At 35.1% G+C, this 17,956-nt stretch overlaps 1 protein-coding gene across 7 annotated transcripts in view; it reads left to right on the top strand.

Moving 5' to 3' along the window:
* ZC3H13 (zinc finger CCCH-type containing 13) overlaps window positions 1-17,956 on the top strand; it is a 64,057-nt gene that overhangs the window by 4,846 nt on the left and 41,255 nt on the right. For 3 of the 7 annotated variants that reach the window (XM_040991385.1, XM_040991382.1, XM_040991380.1), the window contains exons 2-7: window positions 1,230-1,355; window positions 3,032-3,141; window positions 7,309-7,420; window positions 10,597-10,705; window positions 16,286-16,425; window positions 17,279-17,436. In XM_040991385.1, the coding sequence (XP_040847319.1) occupies window positions 1,239-1,355; window positions 3,032-3,141; window positions 7,309-7,420; window positions 10,597-10,705; window positions 16,286-16,425; window positions 17,279-17,436 (746 nt within the window). In that variant the 5' untranslated portion in view covers window positions 1,230-1,238. Of the gene's footprint in view, window positions 1-1,111; window positions 1,356-3,031; window positions 3,142-7,308; window positions 7,421-10,596; window positions 10,706-16,285; window positions 16,426-17,278; window positions 17,437-17,956 lie in introns of all 7 variants that reach the window. The other 4 variants (XM_040991384.1, XM_040991381.1, XM_040991383.1 and 1 more) reach the window with 3 other exon arrangements.

Below are 17,956 nucleotides of genomic sequence, written 5' to 3'. Positions count from 1 at the left end.
TAAAAATTTTTGATTTCATATTACCATGACTCAGTTTCCTTTTAAGTAATGTCTTTGCTTTGCAGCCATCTTAAAGAGCATTGTGGTCTTTATAAAGAAGGTTTGCTATCCAGAGGAACTTCGGCTTTTTTAGTAACTTAATTACTAACAAGAATCAGCTGTTTTTTATTTTTTGTTCAATGCATGCAAATTGAATTCTTATTTCTTTTCATTATTTCCTACGACTTTTCACAGTTATTTACTGTGGGCTGTAACTGTGTGACACAGCACTTATTGTTGTTTTCTAGCACAAATTAGCATTATCTGCTGTGATTTCTGTTAGACTTATCCAGCTACATGAGAGTACTTAAAAAATTGTTGGACAGTAGAATTTAGAAATGTATTTCTTTTGATGTAAACTTTTTGATACTCATACATAGGTTCTTCATAATATGCTTTTTTGTGACCTTTTTGAAGAACACTGATAATTGGATTAACTTTCAGTTACAGTTTTAATTTTGAATACTTATTAAAAATCGTTATTACAATTTGTCTTTTCTTGTTGTTAATTATAGCCTTGTTGTTACCTTTTCTATTTTGAAAGAATGCCATCTTATTAAGATTTTATATATATACATTTTTGTAATCAGTATCCTTGATCAGGGTACTTCTTTTTCACACCTGGAAAGTCAGAATACTAACTAGCATTTATTTTTCTCACAAGCTAATTTTTGCATCATAACTACTGTTATCATATAAACTGTATAAAACAATTTGTTATTAATGGAATTTTTACTTGATTTTTATTGTTTTCCTGTGGCTATCCCCTATTTCTTATTTTCTTTTTATAAATATTTTTAAGTAACTAGTTGACGTTTAACAACTTTCTCAAAGGTTGAAGTTAGTAAATTCTGGCAAGTTTTGTAAATTTCAAACCATTTTATAGTGTCTTCTGAGACTGAATACTGTGAAAATTTTACTCTGTGCATAGAATTTAATTTGTTCACTTTGCATAAATTATAGTTTTAGCCAACAGATTTCAGTTACTGTAAATTCAGTCATACTCTGTATTTCAGTAGATACCCTACTTCTATTTACCTGTGACCTCCCCTGTTGCTTTTTCTCTCCGCAGAACTTCCTCTGCAGTTTTACAGTGCTACCTACAATTGTATCCACTTCTGAGTTATGGGCTCAGTTATTTGAATCTGAAGGTTTTTACAGTTTTGCCTTTTTTTTTTTTTTTGGCTGAGTAGTACAAAATGTCAAAAATTAGAAGGAAAGTCACAGTGGAAAATACCAAAACTATCTCTGACAGCACATCCCGAAGACCCAGTGTGTTTGAGAGGCTTGGCCCAAGCACTGGCAGCACAACAGAGGTGAGTCACCACTGAGGCAGGCACAGGGCTTCTCCTAGAATGTGCTTGTTGAAATACTGATTGGTGTCATAAAGGTAGATAGATCTCAAGAATGTTGGGTTTGTATATTTTGTTAAATGTATTTTATTTTATTTATGTATTTTATTTCTGTTGCCAATTTTGTTATAGGTTTTTTTTTTCCTGTTCCTGCGTTTCTGAAGCTCTTTGTAAATCCTGGATATTAGTCCCCTATCACTTCTATAGTGTGCAGAAATTTTCTCCCATTCTGTTGGTTGCTTCTTCACTTTGTTAAATATTTCCTTTGCTGTACAGAAGCTTTTTAGTTTGATGTAGTCCCATTTGTTCATTTTGGATTTGATTGCCTTTGCTTTTGGCATCTTTTCTAGGAAGTCTTTCTCTGTTCCTGTATCTTGGAGTGTGCTTCCTATGTTTCCTTTTAATAGTTTGATGGTTTCTGGGTGTAGATTTAGGTCCTTGATCCATTTAGAGTTGATTTGTGTATAATATGACAGGTGTGAGTCTTGCTTCTTAATTCTACATGCTGCTATCCAGTTGTCCCAACAGCATTTGTTGAATAGACCAGGATTTTTGCCTGGGTTATTTTCAATTTTCTTGTCAAAGATTAGTTGACTATACATGTGTGGGCTCCCTTCTGGTGTTTCTAGTCTGTTCCACTGATCTTCTCTGTTTCTGTACCAGTACCAGACTGTTTTTGATAACTACTGCTCTGTAGTATGTGTTGAGGTCTGGAATTGTGATTCCTCCAGCTTGATTTCTATTTTTCAGTATAGCTTTAGCTGTTTGTGGTCTTTTATGATTCCAGATGAACTTTGGAATCATCTTTTCTATTTCTGAGAAGAAATTTGTTGGGATTTTGATTGGGATTGCATTGAATCTGTATATTGCTTTTGGTAATATGGTCATTTTGATAATGTTGATTCTGCCAATCTGGGAATGATGGCATCATTTTTCCCAAGAGACTTGTGTTTCCTTTTTGTCACCCATGTGTTGGTTACTCAGTGGCGCATTTTTTTTTCATGGTGCTGTAATTTGTTGATGTTGTTGTTGTTGTGGCTGTTCTGACTCATGCCAGTTGTTAACCTTGTTTTATGGCTTCTCACTTATGGAAGTATATAGTAATAGAGTAATGGGGTCTATCAAATTCAGATGTCGGGGTATAATGGAACATGCATCCCTGTTTCCAGACAAAAGATGGATTCCCAGTTAAACTGTTGGACATGTGTAGACAATGGGATGCTGGACTGTCTGACATTGTCTGTACCAACAATGTTGGGGTACACTTAAATAAGAGACTGATAGAATTATGATTCCTTATGAGGGACTACATTATTGTAACAAAATGGGAATAATCTGATGGGGGGGGTGGGAGTTTAGGGGGAATCCCAGCCTACACGAAATTGTGCCACATAATTCAAAATTCAAAATAAAAATTTGTTAAAAATGAAAAAATATGTTTTTTTATTTACAAAAAGGAGTGAGTGGAAAGGTGAATGATAGGGTTTATGGATTTTTCGTATGTTTCGTGTTTTCATATTGGGGAGTAAAATATCATGAGTGTACTGGACTTCTGATAAAAGTGTGTTTTAATTTTGCCCCTCTGGCATTGTTTTTCTAGAAATAAATATGAAATTAACTTAGTAATATCTGTATTTTAGACACAGTGCCGCAACTGGCTGAAGACTGGCAACTGCCTTTATGGAAACACATGTAGGTTTGTACATGGACCCTCACCTCGTGGTAAAGGTTATAGCAGCAATTATAGAAGGTAACCAAGAACTTTGAATTGTTTACATACTGTTGTAGAAAATGATGTTTGTAATTTATCTCATATAATATGAATATGAATTATCTTTTTTGATTAGATTTTTTGATTTTGGTTTTAGTCTTAACATGTTTTGACCATCTTTTAAATAACAGCATTTCTATGTACCTCTCCCCTGTTATTGCTTATTGAATAGATATTTAAGACAACAGGATGACATGATCTCCAGATTTAGTTTTTTCTAAGGAAAGAGTATTTTTGAATTTTAAAGCATTAAAATTTAAATGAGCAACAGTCAAGATGGCGAAATAGAGTGAGGACACTTGAAAAGATGGAGAATCATTAGCCAGGGTGAAACAGAGAGCACAATACAGGGAAATAGGAGAGGTCAGGCCAACAACAAAGGGACACCTGAACACCTGTGGACACAGGGAAGCACTGGAGACAGCAGATTGGGGTTGCAGTAACCAGACATCCCAGCAGCAGTCAGCGGTTAGTAATCAGAGCTCCACCAGCAGCCAGGTGGGAAGAGAGTTAACGGGGAGCTCAGGAGGTGAACCTGGGTGTAGAACTGCCTATCCTGGTGATTGGCTTGATTTGATCGTGAGCAGAAGCAGAGTGGCAAAGCCCAAGCAAGTGGGTGGAGGAACAGGATGGATTTCACAGCTTAGACCCCTACCAGTGACACATCAAGTACCATTTTGAGTGCTGAGGAAAAAGGTTATGGGGCTAAAGGAATATTAGAGAAATGTGCGGGGACTGAGGCAGGTGAGAACTCACTTCCAGCTCAGTGCATTGCACTGATCCCATAGGGAAATAGTACTGACTTGGCCATCTTACAGGTTCCACCCAAAATAGGTGCGGATGGCCCTCATTGTAGTGGCCAGCAGTTTCAGCATGACCAGCACTGCTGACAACCCACAGCTTGTGTCTCCCTAATTCACTACACTGCTCAAAACTGGGAGTGGGAGAAAGGCTGTGCAAGCAATGGTACAACCACAGCATAGGATCACAGCGGGTGGAGAATGGTGAGCCAGAAGCTGGGACTACAGAGTCCACGGTGGAAGCCTAGGACAAGAACCTGGGACTGAAACTCCTTTGAGGGAGTGACACAGGTGATTGCAAATGAAGAACTGGATACCAAACCAATTGGCAAAATCAACTTGTAGACCAGTAGGTGGCACAATTTAGAAACTGGCTGTAAGGAGAGGAATCTGCTAACCAGAATAGCAGTAACCAAGAGCAAAAGAAGAAACAGAGGCACAATGAATATTACTGATGCCTCCACTGCAAAGGAGCAAAAAGCTTTGTCAACCTCAGTTTTAACTAAGGAAGACATTGAGGAAAAGGGATAATGAATTCTAAAAGCTTGTTATAAAGTTTTTTAATAACATCAGGACACACAAACAGGATTTCAGGGAATTTAAGGAATAGGTCACACAGGAAATCGCAGCACTGAAGCCAAATCAAGGTTTTTGATTTTCATTTCCTCAGTTACACATTGGTCATTCAGTAGTGTGTTATTTAAATTCATGTAAATCTTCTCTTTTACTTCCTGTTGGTTTTGTTTTATGGTTTTTCATTTAAGGGGATGTATAGTAACTGTAGTAGAGACTGTCACATACAGGTGTGAACATACAATGCAGTGACTATCTCTACTTTCAAATCAAAGATGGACCTTCAATGAAACTGCTAGATATAACTTGACAATGGGATGCTGGAATCTGCCATTGTCCATACCTACAATGTATATGCATAAAAAGCAGAATGATGAACTTATTACTGTATATGAAGAACTATACTATTGTAATGATATAGGAGGAATTAGTAGGAAAGTGGGAGCTTGAGGGAGGGGAAATACCGGAACCTATGGAAGCGTATCATAAAAAATAATGAAAAAAGCTGTGTGCGAAAAAAAATGATAAAATTTAAATGAGATATGATTTTGTGTTTTCTTCACATGTTTCTAAATTCAAATCTTATATGAACTCTTGATTGAAAAAAATTTGCCAAATCCTTCTGTCAGTCTTTTAGAGTAAATAAAAATATGCATTTGTTTTCTAGATAAATGGCAAATGGCAAGAAATGTGCTATTTATGATCATTTGCTTTAATACATTTTTAGCCAATATGAATATGATTTATAAGTTCCGTTTTTCTTTTGATTCTCTTCTGATGATTTTAGTGGTTAATGAAATAGCATATATAAATATAGTTAGAAGAACAGTTTCAACTTGATTGGTAAATAACCTGCTACTACAGAAGTAGTATAATGTAAACTGAGTATTGACAATTGGTGATCATTTTTTAACTGATGAGTTTGTGTCTGGAGGCCTGGCATAGATTTTGAAGTTTATCAGAATTTAAAATACATGACACTTACTAGCTAATCTGCTCACTTAAACAATGTACATTTTAGTTTATTTGTAATGCCAGATATGTTATTTTATTCATGTTGTCATTCTTCTGTTAATGAGGAAGATATTAGTCTTTATTGTAATTGTTTAATTAGCTGTCGGTATATGCACACAAAACATACCTGGGAAAATTATTCAGTAATTTTAATATTTCTTGTTTATTTTTACCATATTCATGATACAGTTTTAATGATACCATATTTTAATAAATATACCATATTTATGATAAAGTTTAGCTGAAAAAAATTCAGCTAAAATTTATTAGCTAACTCAGAATGTTTGTATAAGATAGCCTTGAAGAAATTTGTTCAGAATGGAAATTAATAGGTGTAGAGTAATATTTTTATTGTATTCTCTGCTATGCTATGAATGTTTTTCCATTTGGTATTTGTGTATTTTTCTTTTTCTGTTAACAAAAATATATTTCATAATATGACTCAGATATTAAAAAAAAGTACTTACTGATGCATCAGACATTGAGAGGGTCTTTCTCTGTGGTGTGGCGAGTTAATCTGCCGTGTGCAGCATCGCATCCCATGTGGGCTCAAGTTGTGGTCTCAGCTGCTCCAGTTCTGATCTGTCTCTGCTGACACACCTGGGAAAGCAGTGGAGGATGGTCCAAGTGTTTGGTCCTGGCCACCCACATGGGAGACCCAGAGAAGCTCAGGTCTCCTTGCTTTGGCTTGGCCCAGGCCTGGCCTTTGTGACCATCTGGGTAGTGTGGATGAAAGATCTTTGTCTCTGCTTTTCTCTAACTCTGCCTTTCTAATACATAAATCTTCAAAAGATATTTAGTGAGCATTCACTCTTTTAGATGCTATTTGGGTAAAAGCAGTTTCATGGTAAATGATTTTATTATTTAAAATATATTATTTGTAAATTCATTGTTACAAACCAGGGTGCATAGGATTTAACTGATAGAATATTTACTATAATTGTCTTAAATACACATGTGTACATGTAAATATGGAGATGCTTTAAAATGAATGAACTAAATTTACTTTTGTACTAACCATATAGTTGGTATTAATGAGAAAACTGAATTAACATGATTATTCAGTTATTACTTACATGATTGAGTTATGACTTTGCTAATACGTGGAGAGAGATGGTGCATCTTGGTGGTGAGAGGGACGTAGTGTTCCGTAGTTTCAGTTATCCTTTTGTAAAGTTTGGTTGAAAATATTTCTTAAACACAATATGGCTTCCATTTCTCCTTTGTTTCTCATTTAATAATAAAGTAGCTGCATAACCAAATATTATCAGATTTTCAGTATAAATTAAAAAGCCTTCCTGGTTTTTTTTTTTTTAATGTTTTCTCCCTTTCGTTTTAAAAACAAAATCATAGCAGAATGTAAAATCACCATCTAAAAATTTTGGTTTAAATCCTTTGGTTTTGTTCTGAAATAATTTAAAATTTAATAAAAGTTGTAAGAATAACATGAAACTCCTATATAACTACTTTATTCATGTTAATAAGAAAACATGTCAAGGTGTTAATTATGTAATTGTTTTCTTATACATATTTGCCAGTACCTGTAGATTTTATATATATACATTTGTTTTGTGTGGTATTCAGAGAAAACATGTGTTCATATTTTTAGATATTAAAATTTAAACTGAAACAAATTGGTTATTATACAGAAATTTAGCAGCCAGGAACAGTTAGAAAAACTACAATGAGGCTTCTGGGGTCATTCTGATGTTGTGTAAATACATATTCTTGTTGTTTGTTTTTATGTTTTGATTCCAAGGTCACCAGAGAGACCCACAGGGGATCTCAGAGAAAGAATGAAAAATAAGCGTCAAGATGTGGATGCTGAGTCCCAGAAACGGAATGCAGAGGAGTCTTCCTCACCTGTTAGGGTAGGAATTAATTGTCCAAAGTAAATCTGAATTTCAGTAGTGATTGTTAGCTAAGTTCTATTTTAAGCATTATCTTATGGCAGATGTGTAATATGGCATTAGAATGTTCATCATGGGTAATGATAAAAATTCTCTGGAAAATTGTTTTTTTTTTCTGTTCTTCAGGGTAGTTGAAATGGAAGAGATTGTCCTCACCCAAGCTGAATGCAACAGGCTTTTTTGTGTCTGAACTGAGAATATGAGTATCTGAATATATTGTTACATTTTCAAAATTTGGCCAACCATCACATACTTCTTCCAAGGAAGATTAAAAAGGGCTAACAGTAAAATACTCACAAATGAGAACAGTGGTAGCAGTGCAGCAGGTGACAGAAAGTGAATTAGAAAGCTTAGCTAAAGGAAAGCAGCTTTGAATTTGCTGACAGTGAAGCCAAAAGAGAAATAACAGTTTGTGATTTAGTTCATTAAGTAAAAGAAAAATGTGTCAGGAGTAGAATCTTTCCCACAATCAATTTTTTTCAAGAAACTACTTTTCTGACACAAATAAAATTCACACACCATATAGTTCACTTATTTAATGTGCACATCAGGGTTTTTAGAATATCCAGTTGTGGACTATTTCCATTACTCACGCTTGTCTTGACACACTCTCCACTAGTCTAGAATACCTGTTGAGCCAGTTCTGAGCGGCCTTCTTTGACTAGCTTCCTTCATTTGACATAGTGTTTTTGAGGTTCATGACCCATATAAGCTGTATTGGCATTGTATTCTTTGCTTTTCTAATTATTATTATGTTCCATTGACAGTGTTTTGGTTTTCTGTTCATCAATTGATGGATATTTGGGCCGTTTCCCAATTTTTCCATGTAGGCTTGTGTACATTTTTTGTTTGAACATATGCTTTTATTTTCTTATATTTATGCCAGGGAGTAGCTTGCTGAGTCATAGTGAGTATTTTTAGCCTTTTGAGGAATTGCTGAACTGTTTCCTTATGTGGCTGTACCATTTATTGTTTTTTAGAAAATGTACTTTTTCAACTGATACGTAGTAGTTTTACATTTCTATATGCGATTCCATTCATACATATATTGTTGGAAAGATCAGTTTAAGGTAACATATCTGTCATCTCAGACATCATTTCTTTGAGTAATTTTGAAATACTCAAGTTGTTACCATCGTTATCCTACCTTGTTTTGGAACACTAGGGATTATTCCTTTTATCTGACAACACTGCTTAGCGCATCGACCATACTGCATCCTTTCCCGTTAAATACTCTTGGCAGCAGAATATGGGAGGTTCCCTGTATCTTTCCTAACACTTCACCATTATCATTTTGATTATAACTATTCTGCTGGATGTGAAGGGACAATAAGTTTGATTTTTTTTTTGTACACTCCCTGATAACTAAAGGTGCTAAGTATCTTTTTATATGCTTTTGTACTTTTGTGAAGATCCTTTATTCATTAAATTTTTTGAGGTGTGAGAGTTCTTTGCATTTTAGACATAAGTCTCATATATTTGCAAACATCTTCTTCCATTCTGTAAATTATCTTCATGTTCTTCATCATGTTCTTAAAACCCAAAAGTTTGGGCCCAGTGCGATAGCGTAGTGGTTAAAGTCCTCGCCTTGAATGTGCTGCAGTCCCATATGGATGCCAGTTCTAATCCCAGGGGCCCTGCTTCCCATCTAGCTCCCTGCCTGTGGCCTGGGAAAGCAAACGAGATTGGTTGTAATGGATTTTTAATAAGTAACATTTACAGTATTTTTGCTATAAATTCTAACTCCATGTCTAGTTTCAAATTGTCAAAGGTATGTCACTGAACAGTTGAAAGAGTTAATGTTTATACCATTCTGTAGTATATTCAGTAATTTTACTGTCATTATGCAGTATCACATATAGTGTTCATACTATAAATATTATCTTTTTAACATTTTTAATCAGTTTTAACAAATCAGTATTGTTTGCAGATGCTTTTGTAAGACTGTAGTACATTTCCGATCTTCCTCCTTCTCTCTCTCCCCTACCCTCCTGCCTTCCCTTTATTTTTTTTTCCCTGTGGGATAGTATTTTAAATATTTTAAATTTATATTATAGTAAAAAAGGCTTAATGCTGGAATCATCAAGTCCAGTATGCATCCACAGGTTCACTCCCCAAATTAGTCATCTTATATGTAATACAGTAAAGTTTAGGGGGCAGTTATATTAGAATTCTTTACACTTGATCTTAGCCAAAAAGCCAAGAAGTGATGTTAGAATTCTTTAAAAAGATTTCAAAGAGTGATTTGTGTTTTAAGGAACCAAATTATATGGCTGATGGTGCTCAGAAAGAAGTTTGAGCATTTAATATCTTTATATTTTAATGTCTTATACTCAATAGTGTAAATAAAAGGGAGAATTTTACTGTGGTGGAAAAATAATTGTGTGACATTGGTTATTCCCTTTACTTAGCATCTAATTAAATGTAGTTTCAATCTGATATAACAAAACATTTACTTAATTTTATAAAATGAATTACTGTTCTGTAATATGTATAAGCTCTTGGTATACCTGAAGTAAAATGTAAAACCTGGATTTTAGCCACAGTATTAAAGACTAATTTGCTAAGGCTATTGGTAACAGCATTTAGTTTTATTAGTATAAATGAAATCTCTTTTTAAAAGTGTCTTTATGAAATTGTTGAAATCTGGGTTTATCTGCAGGTGTTTAGAAAATGTCTTATTTTAATTGATACTGAATTTTAGGTTAATTATGTTATTTGAAATTCTATGAATTAGCCCTCATTTACTTGTTTTTAAACATGGTTATATACAGTTTCTGTCATATTATTTTCTTTTTAGCCTCATTTCCCTGGTGATTTTCACTTAGAAACTCAGTATGTAGTAGAATATCAAATACTTGTTAAGGTATTAAATTTGCTTTGTATGTTTTAAAATCTTAACTGCTCTACGTTTACCAAGTACTGTTCTTAAGTGGAATGGATGTAGAATAGCCTTTTCATTGGGGTGCTACACTAGAACCTATCATTTTATCTACTTGGTCGAAAAGGTGCTATTTATAAAATTAAGTCTTTGGTGAAGCAAAGCTGGGGGAAATGAAAATGTTCTGTAGTGTAATACCTATCTTGGAGAGTTGTTTAAAAGTATTTTTTTCTATATGTATATATGTGCTTTTTAGAAAGAATCTTCAAGAGGGAGACACAGGGAAAAAGAAGACATAAAAATCACAAAGGAGAGAACTCCCGAAAGTGAAGAAGAAAATGTGGAATGGGAAACAAATAGAGATGGTGAGTGTCAAAAATCTTTTCTTATGCAGAGAATTTGTTACTCGCTTAAAGGTTGTGGGCTTCAGAACAGCTTTCAGCTATGATCTTCTAATTGTTTCAGAATCATCTTATTGGTCTGTTTCTATCCTGCTGAGTTACAAGGTGGAAATAGCAGAATAAAGGAAGAGAAAGCAATTTGTGCTGTGGATTTTAAGTTCCCCATCTTTTGCCTCACTCCCATATAACTTTACTTTGTGATTTCATAGTTCTTAAAGTTTTTGTTACATTTATACATTTTTAAATTTACACTACTAAATTCTAGCATCTAAATTTATATTTATTTTACATAAATTCTAAAAATGGGTTTTTTAAGTCTTAAGTCTTGGAAAAGTTCCAAAAAAATTTGGCTTTCCTTTTTCAGAAGAAATTCAAGTCAAATTGTAATTAAGTCTTGTTGTTTATTCATGAAAAGTTAGCCAAGACATCTTTGAACCATTATCTTAAGATCAGTGGAACAGAATAGAAACACCAGAAGGGAGCCCACACATGTATAGTCAACTAATCTTTGACAAGAAAATTGAAAATAACCCAGGCAAAAATCCTGGTCTATTCAACAAATGCTGTTGGGACAACTGGATAGCAGCATGTAGAATTAAGAAGCAAGACTCACACTTGTCACATTACACACAAATTAACTCTAAATGGATCAAGGACCTAAATCTACACCCAGAAACCATCAAACTATTAAAAGGAAACATAGGAAGCACACTCCAAGATACAGGAACAGAGAAAGACTTCCTAGAAAAGATGCCAAAAGCAAAGGCAATCAAATCCAAAATGAACAAATGGGACTACATCAAACTAAAAAGCTTCTGTACAGCAAAGGAAATATTTAACAAAGTGAAGAAGCAACCAACAGAATGGGAGAAAATTTCTGCACACTATAGAAGTGATAGGGGACTAATATCCAGGATTTACAAAGAGCTTCAGAAACCCAGGGACAGCCAAAAAAACCAACCCTGTAACAAAATGGGCAACAGAAATGAACAGACTTTTCTCAAAAGAACAGATTCAGATGGCTAACAGACATATGAAAAGATGCTCAGGTTCCCAGCCATAACAGAGAGACAAATGGAAACCACGTTGAGGTACCCCAGATTCCAGTGAGACTGGCCTACATTCAGAACTCAACTAACACCTTCTGGCATAGATGTGAGGAGAAAAGTACCCTCCTTCACTGCTGGTGGGAGTGTAGGCTTGTACAACCACTGTGGAAATCAGTATGGAGAGGGCTTGGAAAATTGCAAATAAACCTGCCATATGACCCAGCTATCCTGCTCCTAGGCATATTCCAATAGAAATGAGATCTACATGTGAGAAGGGGATCTGTAATACTATATTTGCAGCAGCACAATCTGCAATAGCAAAGACATGGAAACAGTCCAGATGTGTATCCAATGAAGAGTGGTTAAAGAAACTGTGGTACATCTATTCCATGGAATATTATTCAGCCATTAAGAAGAATGAAATTATTCCATTTACAGCCAGGTGGTTCCAACTAGAGACCATTATGCTCATGAAATGAGTCAATAACAAAAGAACAAATACCATATATTCTCTTATATAAGGAAATCAATATGGAAAGTGTAACTCCAATAGTCCAATTTGTTGTTGTTATGGCTGTTCTAACTCATACCAGTTGTTAATCTTGTTTCATGGCTTCTCACTTATGGTAATATATAGTGATGGAGTAATGGGGTCTATCATATACAGACATGGGGGTATAATGGAACATGCATCCCTACTTCCAGACAAAAGATGGACCCAATGAAACTGTTGGACATGTGTACACAATGGGGTGCTGGACTGTCTGACATTGTACCAACAATGTTGGGGTACACTTAAATAAGAGACTGATAGAATTATGATTCCTTACGAAGGACTATATTATTGTAACAAAATGGAAATGATCTGACTGGGGCAGTGGGAGTTTAAAGGGGAATCCCAGCCTACATGAAATTGTGCCACATAATTCAAAATTCAAAATAAAAATACATTAAAAAATGCACTTATATTTCTCTGTTTCTTCATCAGTTAACAGTTTTCATATCCTCATGAGAGAATTAGTAAATCTGAAAGATAATATAGTACTGTGGAAATAGTTTTGATCTTGAGGCTGGTGTAATGGTACAGTGTTTGTGGCCACCAAGGTCACTTTGGCATCCCATATTCAAATGCTGATTCAAGTCCCAGCCACCTTGCTTTCTGTCCAGCTTTTTGCCAATGCACCTGGGAAGGCAGCAAAAAGATGTTCAAAGGACTTATGCTTCTGCTTTTGGCATGGGAGACCAGACTGATGTTCCATGCCCCTGACTTTGAACTGGCCTGAGGAGTGAGCTGGCAGATGGAAGGTCTCTGCCCACAAGACATTGTGGTTTTTATTGGGGGTTTTATTATAACATATGTGTGAAATAAGTACTTCCTGAGTAAAAGCTTGTGAGCTTTTCCTTTGAGAAATTGTGTTAACTGTAGTACATTGATTCTGATTTTTTTTTTAACCCTGTAGGTCTTTTCTCCGTTAGTTGGGTGGCTGAGATTGAGGAATGAAAACAAGCGTGTTACAGGCTTATATGTTGTGTCTGCCTAGCATTTCCAGAGAACAGTTTTTGGATGGGCAAAGCATTATTGACAGTACTTTAAGACCACTGTTAATAATATTTCTCATTTATTCCTTCATTTGTTTTCCATGAGTGTTTGGTAATAGGTTTTGATTTAATCTGAACATGCTCAAACTTGGTCATTAGATCTGGCGATAGTTGCTGCTGATTAAGTTGAATTTCATTTTGGTGATGATTTTATCTATTAAGAACATGTGCTCAAATATTTAGTAGTTACTCTCTGAGTGAAAAATTTGATATATTTTATATGTATTTACTGAAAAATTGTCAGTCATTCTGCAAAGGAAGATGAATGATCAAATTTAGCCACATAGCTATCACTTTACTATCCTCTTAGTCCCCAAGTGTGAATGGGTAATTGCACTTTAATGGATTTGAACTATACATGATAATGATATCCACTTTGTTAGGATTAAGCAGTCATGTTGGATACTTTTTATTGTGCTTTAGTTCTTCATTTTGGTTGTTAACTCTGTTAAGAAATGATCTTATGTGCAGAAACTGTTTCTTGAGAATACACCAAAGCTTGTAATTGGTCAAGCCCAACAGGATCTATGTTTTAGTGAAGACAGTGAGATTCCTACCTCTGACCTTCTTAATGTGAGGACAGATGTGAGGCGCTTCGTACTAGTAGCCATTGAAAATATGTTTTGTAATGAAATGGATTTGCATAATACACTTCTTTTACAATTAAAAATGAGTCTTCATATTTTATGCATCTGATATATAGGTTTAAGCTCCTGATGATACTTCCCACCCTCTTTGCTTTTCTTTAATTTTTCCTTTTAATACTTACTGTCACATATACTTCCCACTCTTTGCTTTTAAAAAATCTTTTCTTTTACGATTTACAGTAACATACTTAACAGTTTACTTTATAGTCAGAGACTTAACCCTCCACTAAATAAAGAATTCAGTAGAAAGACCACACTTGTTCACAGGAGTAGGACTATAAACAATAATAAAATCTGAAGATGCCATTTTAATCATATTCATTACTTTTTTTGATGATCTGTACATTAACTACCAAAACCTTCATCTTTTTAGGATGTAAGAGGGACAATTCCCATGCCCTATTCGTTTTAAAATTACTTTCAGTGACTTTGGGTTAAGGGCCAAATCTAAAACCTTGTAACTCAGTCCAGGTCTCTCTAATGAGTGGCAGGGAGCCATTCACTTGCTCCATCACTCCTGCCTCCCAAGGTCTGCATTAACAAGTACTGATGTCAGCACCAGAAGCAAGCATCAAATCTAGGCACATGTATGGGTGCTGGGAGTCTTAATTGGCATCCCAAGACCTGGGCACAATATCTGCCCAAACCTTCAAATCCATTCCTCAGAAAAGATTGAATAGAAACAGAAACATGGCATTAGATCTATTGAGATGCACAGTAGTGTAGGCAGATAGTACACATCACTTGTTAGTGAAGTTTTATAAAGTCTCAGAACTTGTTTATTCACTCGCTAAAAGTTAACTTTAGTTTTAGATATATCAGTTGTCTCACAAAAAGGAATATCTAGCAAAACGATAGAAACGGTGTTACATAGCTAACATGACCTACCATGAATAATGAACCGCAATGCATGCACAGTGAAGGGCTTTGGGACCTCTAGTACCTCAACTATCTTTAAAATATCCATTTCTTAACAACAAAAATATCCAACTTTCAGAACACCTAGACATTGTAAAGTGTGAGGCTTTTTACATATTATGATTTTTAAAGATTGACCTGCACAAACGTACCTATACATCTCTGAGTATAATAGTACTTTGATGCAATCACACAGCACGTGATGATAGGATTGGATTGAGTAGTGTGCCTGACACCCCAGATACGTGTTATTTCTTCGTGTTTGAAACACTAGAAGTCATTTCTTTATGCTGTTTTTTAAAAACACAGTAAGTTACTGATAAAGTTAACCTAATCTGCTGAAAAAAAATATCAAAATTAATTTCTTTGGCAGGCTGTCGGTGTGGCCTTTGTTTTAAACTGTGATTCTAGCGTCCATGTGAGGGCCAGTTTTGTCCTGGCTGCTGCCATCCATGTTGGAGACACAGATGAATTCCTAGCTCCTGGCTTCCAGCTGGCTCAGCCCCTGCAGCCATTTGGAGAGTAAACCAGCAGATGGGAGATATTTTATCTCTCTTTCTCTGTTTCTGTCTCTTGCTGTCTCTGTATAACACTTTCAAATAAATAATTCTTATAAGAAAAACCCTAATTCTTCTTAATCAAAATGTATTTTTATACCCCATAAGAAAATTGTTTTCATTCCTTCTTGCTCCCCTTCCCTTCTTAGCCTCTGGCAATCCATTTTCTGCTCTCTACTTCTATAAAAGCATATTTTTCCCTTAAAGATTGATTTATTTATTTGAAAGAGTTGCAGAGCAAGACAAGCCAACACACAGACCCAGAGAGAGAGCAAGCGAGTGAGCCTCCACTGACTGTATCAGCCAAGGCTGGGCCAGGCCGAAGCCAGGAGCCAAGGCCTTCATCTTGGTCTCTTGTGTGGGTGGCAGGGGCCCAGACGCTAGGACTGTTTTCTACTGCGTTTGCCAGGCTGTTAGCAGGGAGCTGCATCAGACGTAGAGCAGCTGTGGCATGAGGCAGCCCTGGTGGTGGCTTAGCTGCTACGTTACAGCACTGTCCTCCAAATCACCTTTTTAAATTTCCAGTTGCAAAGAAAATATGAGATATTTATCTGTCTGTGTTTTGTATGTTTTTACTCAACATAATGGTCTGTATTGAAGTGTGATTTTCAGCCATTATAGGAAGTGTTGCTGTCTCTTTTGCCTTTCGAAGTTTGTTATCCTCATCAAGTAATTTGCTGTTTTGTTTCTATAAGATTGTTTTTTAAACATTTTGTAGCATTTGGTATAGATTGTGATAGTTTCTGACATTTCCTGGACTCTTTTATCTTAAAGATTCTGACAATGGAGATATTAATTATGATTATGTTCATGAGTTATCATTGGAAATGAAGCGTCAGAAGATTCAGAGGGAATTAATGAAACTGGAACAAGAAAACATGGAGAAGAGAGAAGAAATTATCATTAAAAAAGAGGTATGATATTTTTACAATAAGTATGTGTTAGTAACTAATATAAACATAGATATTGATGTGAGAAATCAAAGCTTACTGCATCCTAAGTTCTAGGATATTAGTATATTTATCCACTCACTGTATGTCAGCTATTCCTTATATGTTAATCATTTAATCTTCATACTAACTCATTAGATAGAAATTCGTTTTCTTGTGAGCAGTGAACAAAACTGATTTTATTGCCGACAGTCACCAACTAATAGGAAATTGGGTTTGAGTCTACGTGTCTATCTTAGATTTCTGTTACTTCTAGAAGCTCTTGTTTAGTTTTTCATTTTAGTGTTATATATTTATTTAAAAAGGAAGAGGGAGAGTACACAATCTCCTACTCCTCAGTTTCCCATAATATCTTAAACTGGGCCAGACCAAAGCTAGGAACCAAGAACTGAATTCTTGGTTTCTTGTATGGATGGCACAAATCTAATAACTTGAACCTACTGCCTCCCAATGTGCACATTACCAGGAAATTGGAATTGGATGTAAGCTTTTGGTTAAACCTAGGCACTCTGATGGGATATGGTTATCTAAAGTGGCATCTTAACTCTTAGGCCAAAAACCACCTAACGCCCATTAAAGGATAGCACTATTATTCATGTGAATATAATTTGTGATTTTCTGAGGTTATTTTGAAGTTTCTGATTTGCCTTATTGATGTTAATATATGTGAAGGCAGTTATCACATTGGTTAAAAAACATGAGTTCTGTTGTCTGATGTCAATACATGATGCCTATGATAGTAATTAAATCTTAAAATTAAAAATACATGTTGTATTATGAGTACAGGAGGTTCTCACTTACTGAATTTTTTTTAAAGGTTTCACCAGATGTGATTAGATCAAAATTGTCTCCATCACCCTCTCTGAGAAAGTCCAGTAAATCTCCAAAGCGAAAGTCAAGCCCCAAATCATCTTCAGCTAACAAAAAAGACAGGAAGACCTCGGCAGTCTCGTCGCCCCTGTTGGACCAGCAGAGGTCAGTAGGGTAATAATTAGTGCCAGAATGAAAGTGTTTTTCTCAAGTGAGATGTAAGGAGCTAGTAAGTTATAAAATGAGAATTTTAAATACTGAGTCTATATTTGCTCTTAAAAAGTAAAATATTTCAGTTACAGAATAATGTAAAAAATATATTTCATGCTTATGTGCTTCAGAGCTTTTTATTTTCTAAGAAATGCATAAGGTACATTCTCTATCTTTTCCCTCTTCAGTTTGCTGTTTGTGTTGCTTGCTCATGGGTTCATAGTTTTAATTATGTCTTTTAATTTACAATACTGTTTGCATCTGTTTCATCAAATTAGAGAGGTATCATTATAACTTCTTTTACAACCTTTTTATTTGCACTTCTTCAGATTGGTATGTAGTCTTAGTTCATTCCTTTCAGTATTTGTACTACATACCTGCTTTTCTGCTAAATAGTTTGTTATTTTAGTTGCTGGTTGGTGAACTATCTTTTTGTCCTTGTTTACAGGAGTAAGTATGTTCCTATACTATATAC

The sequence above is a fragment of the Ochotona curzoniae genome, unplaced genomic scaffold (assembly GCF_017591425.1).
Source record: "Ochotona curzoniae isolate NIBS_2020 unplaced genomic scaffold, NIBS_Ocur_1.0 contig_64, whole genome shotgun sequence".
In the NCBI taxonomy this organism is placed as follows: Eukaryota; Metazoa; Chordata; class Mammalia; order Lagomorpha; family Ochotonidae; genus Ochotona; species Ochotona curzoniae.
The sequence above is the reverse complement of the archived record's forward strand: the minus strand, read 5'-3'. Positions and strand labels throughout refer to the sequence as shown.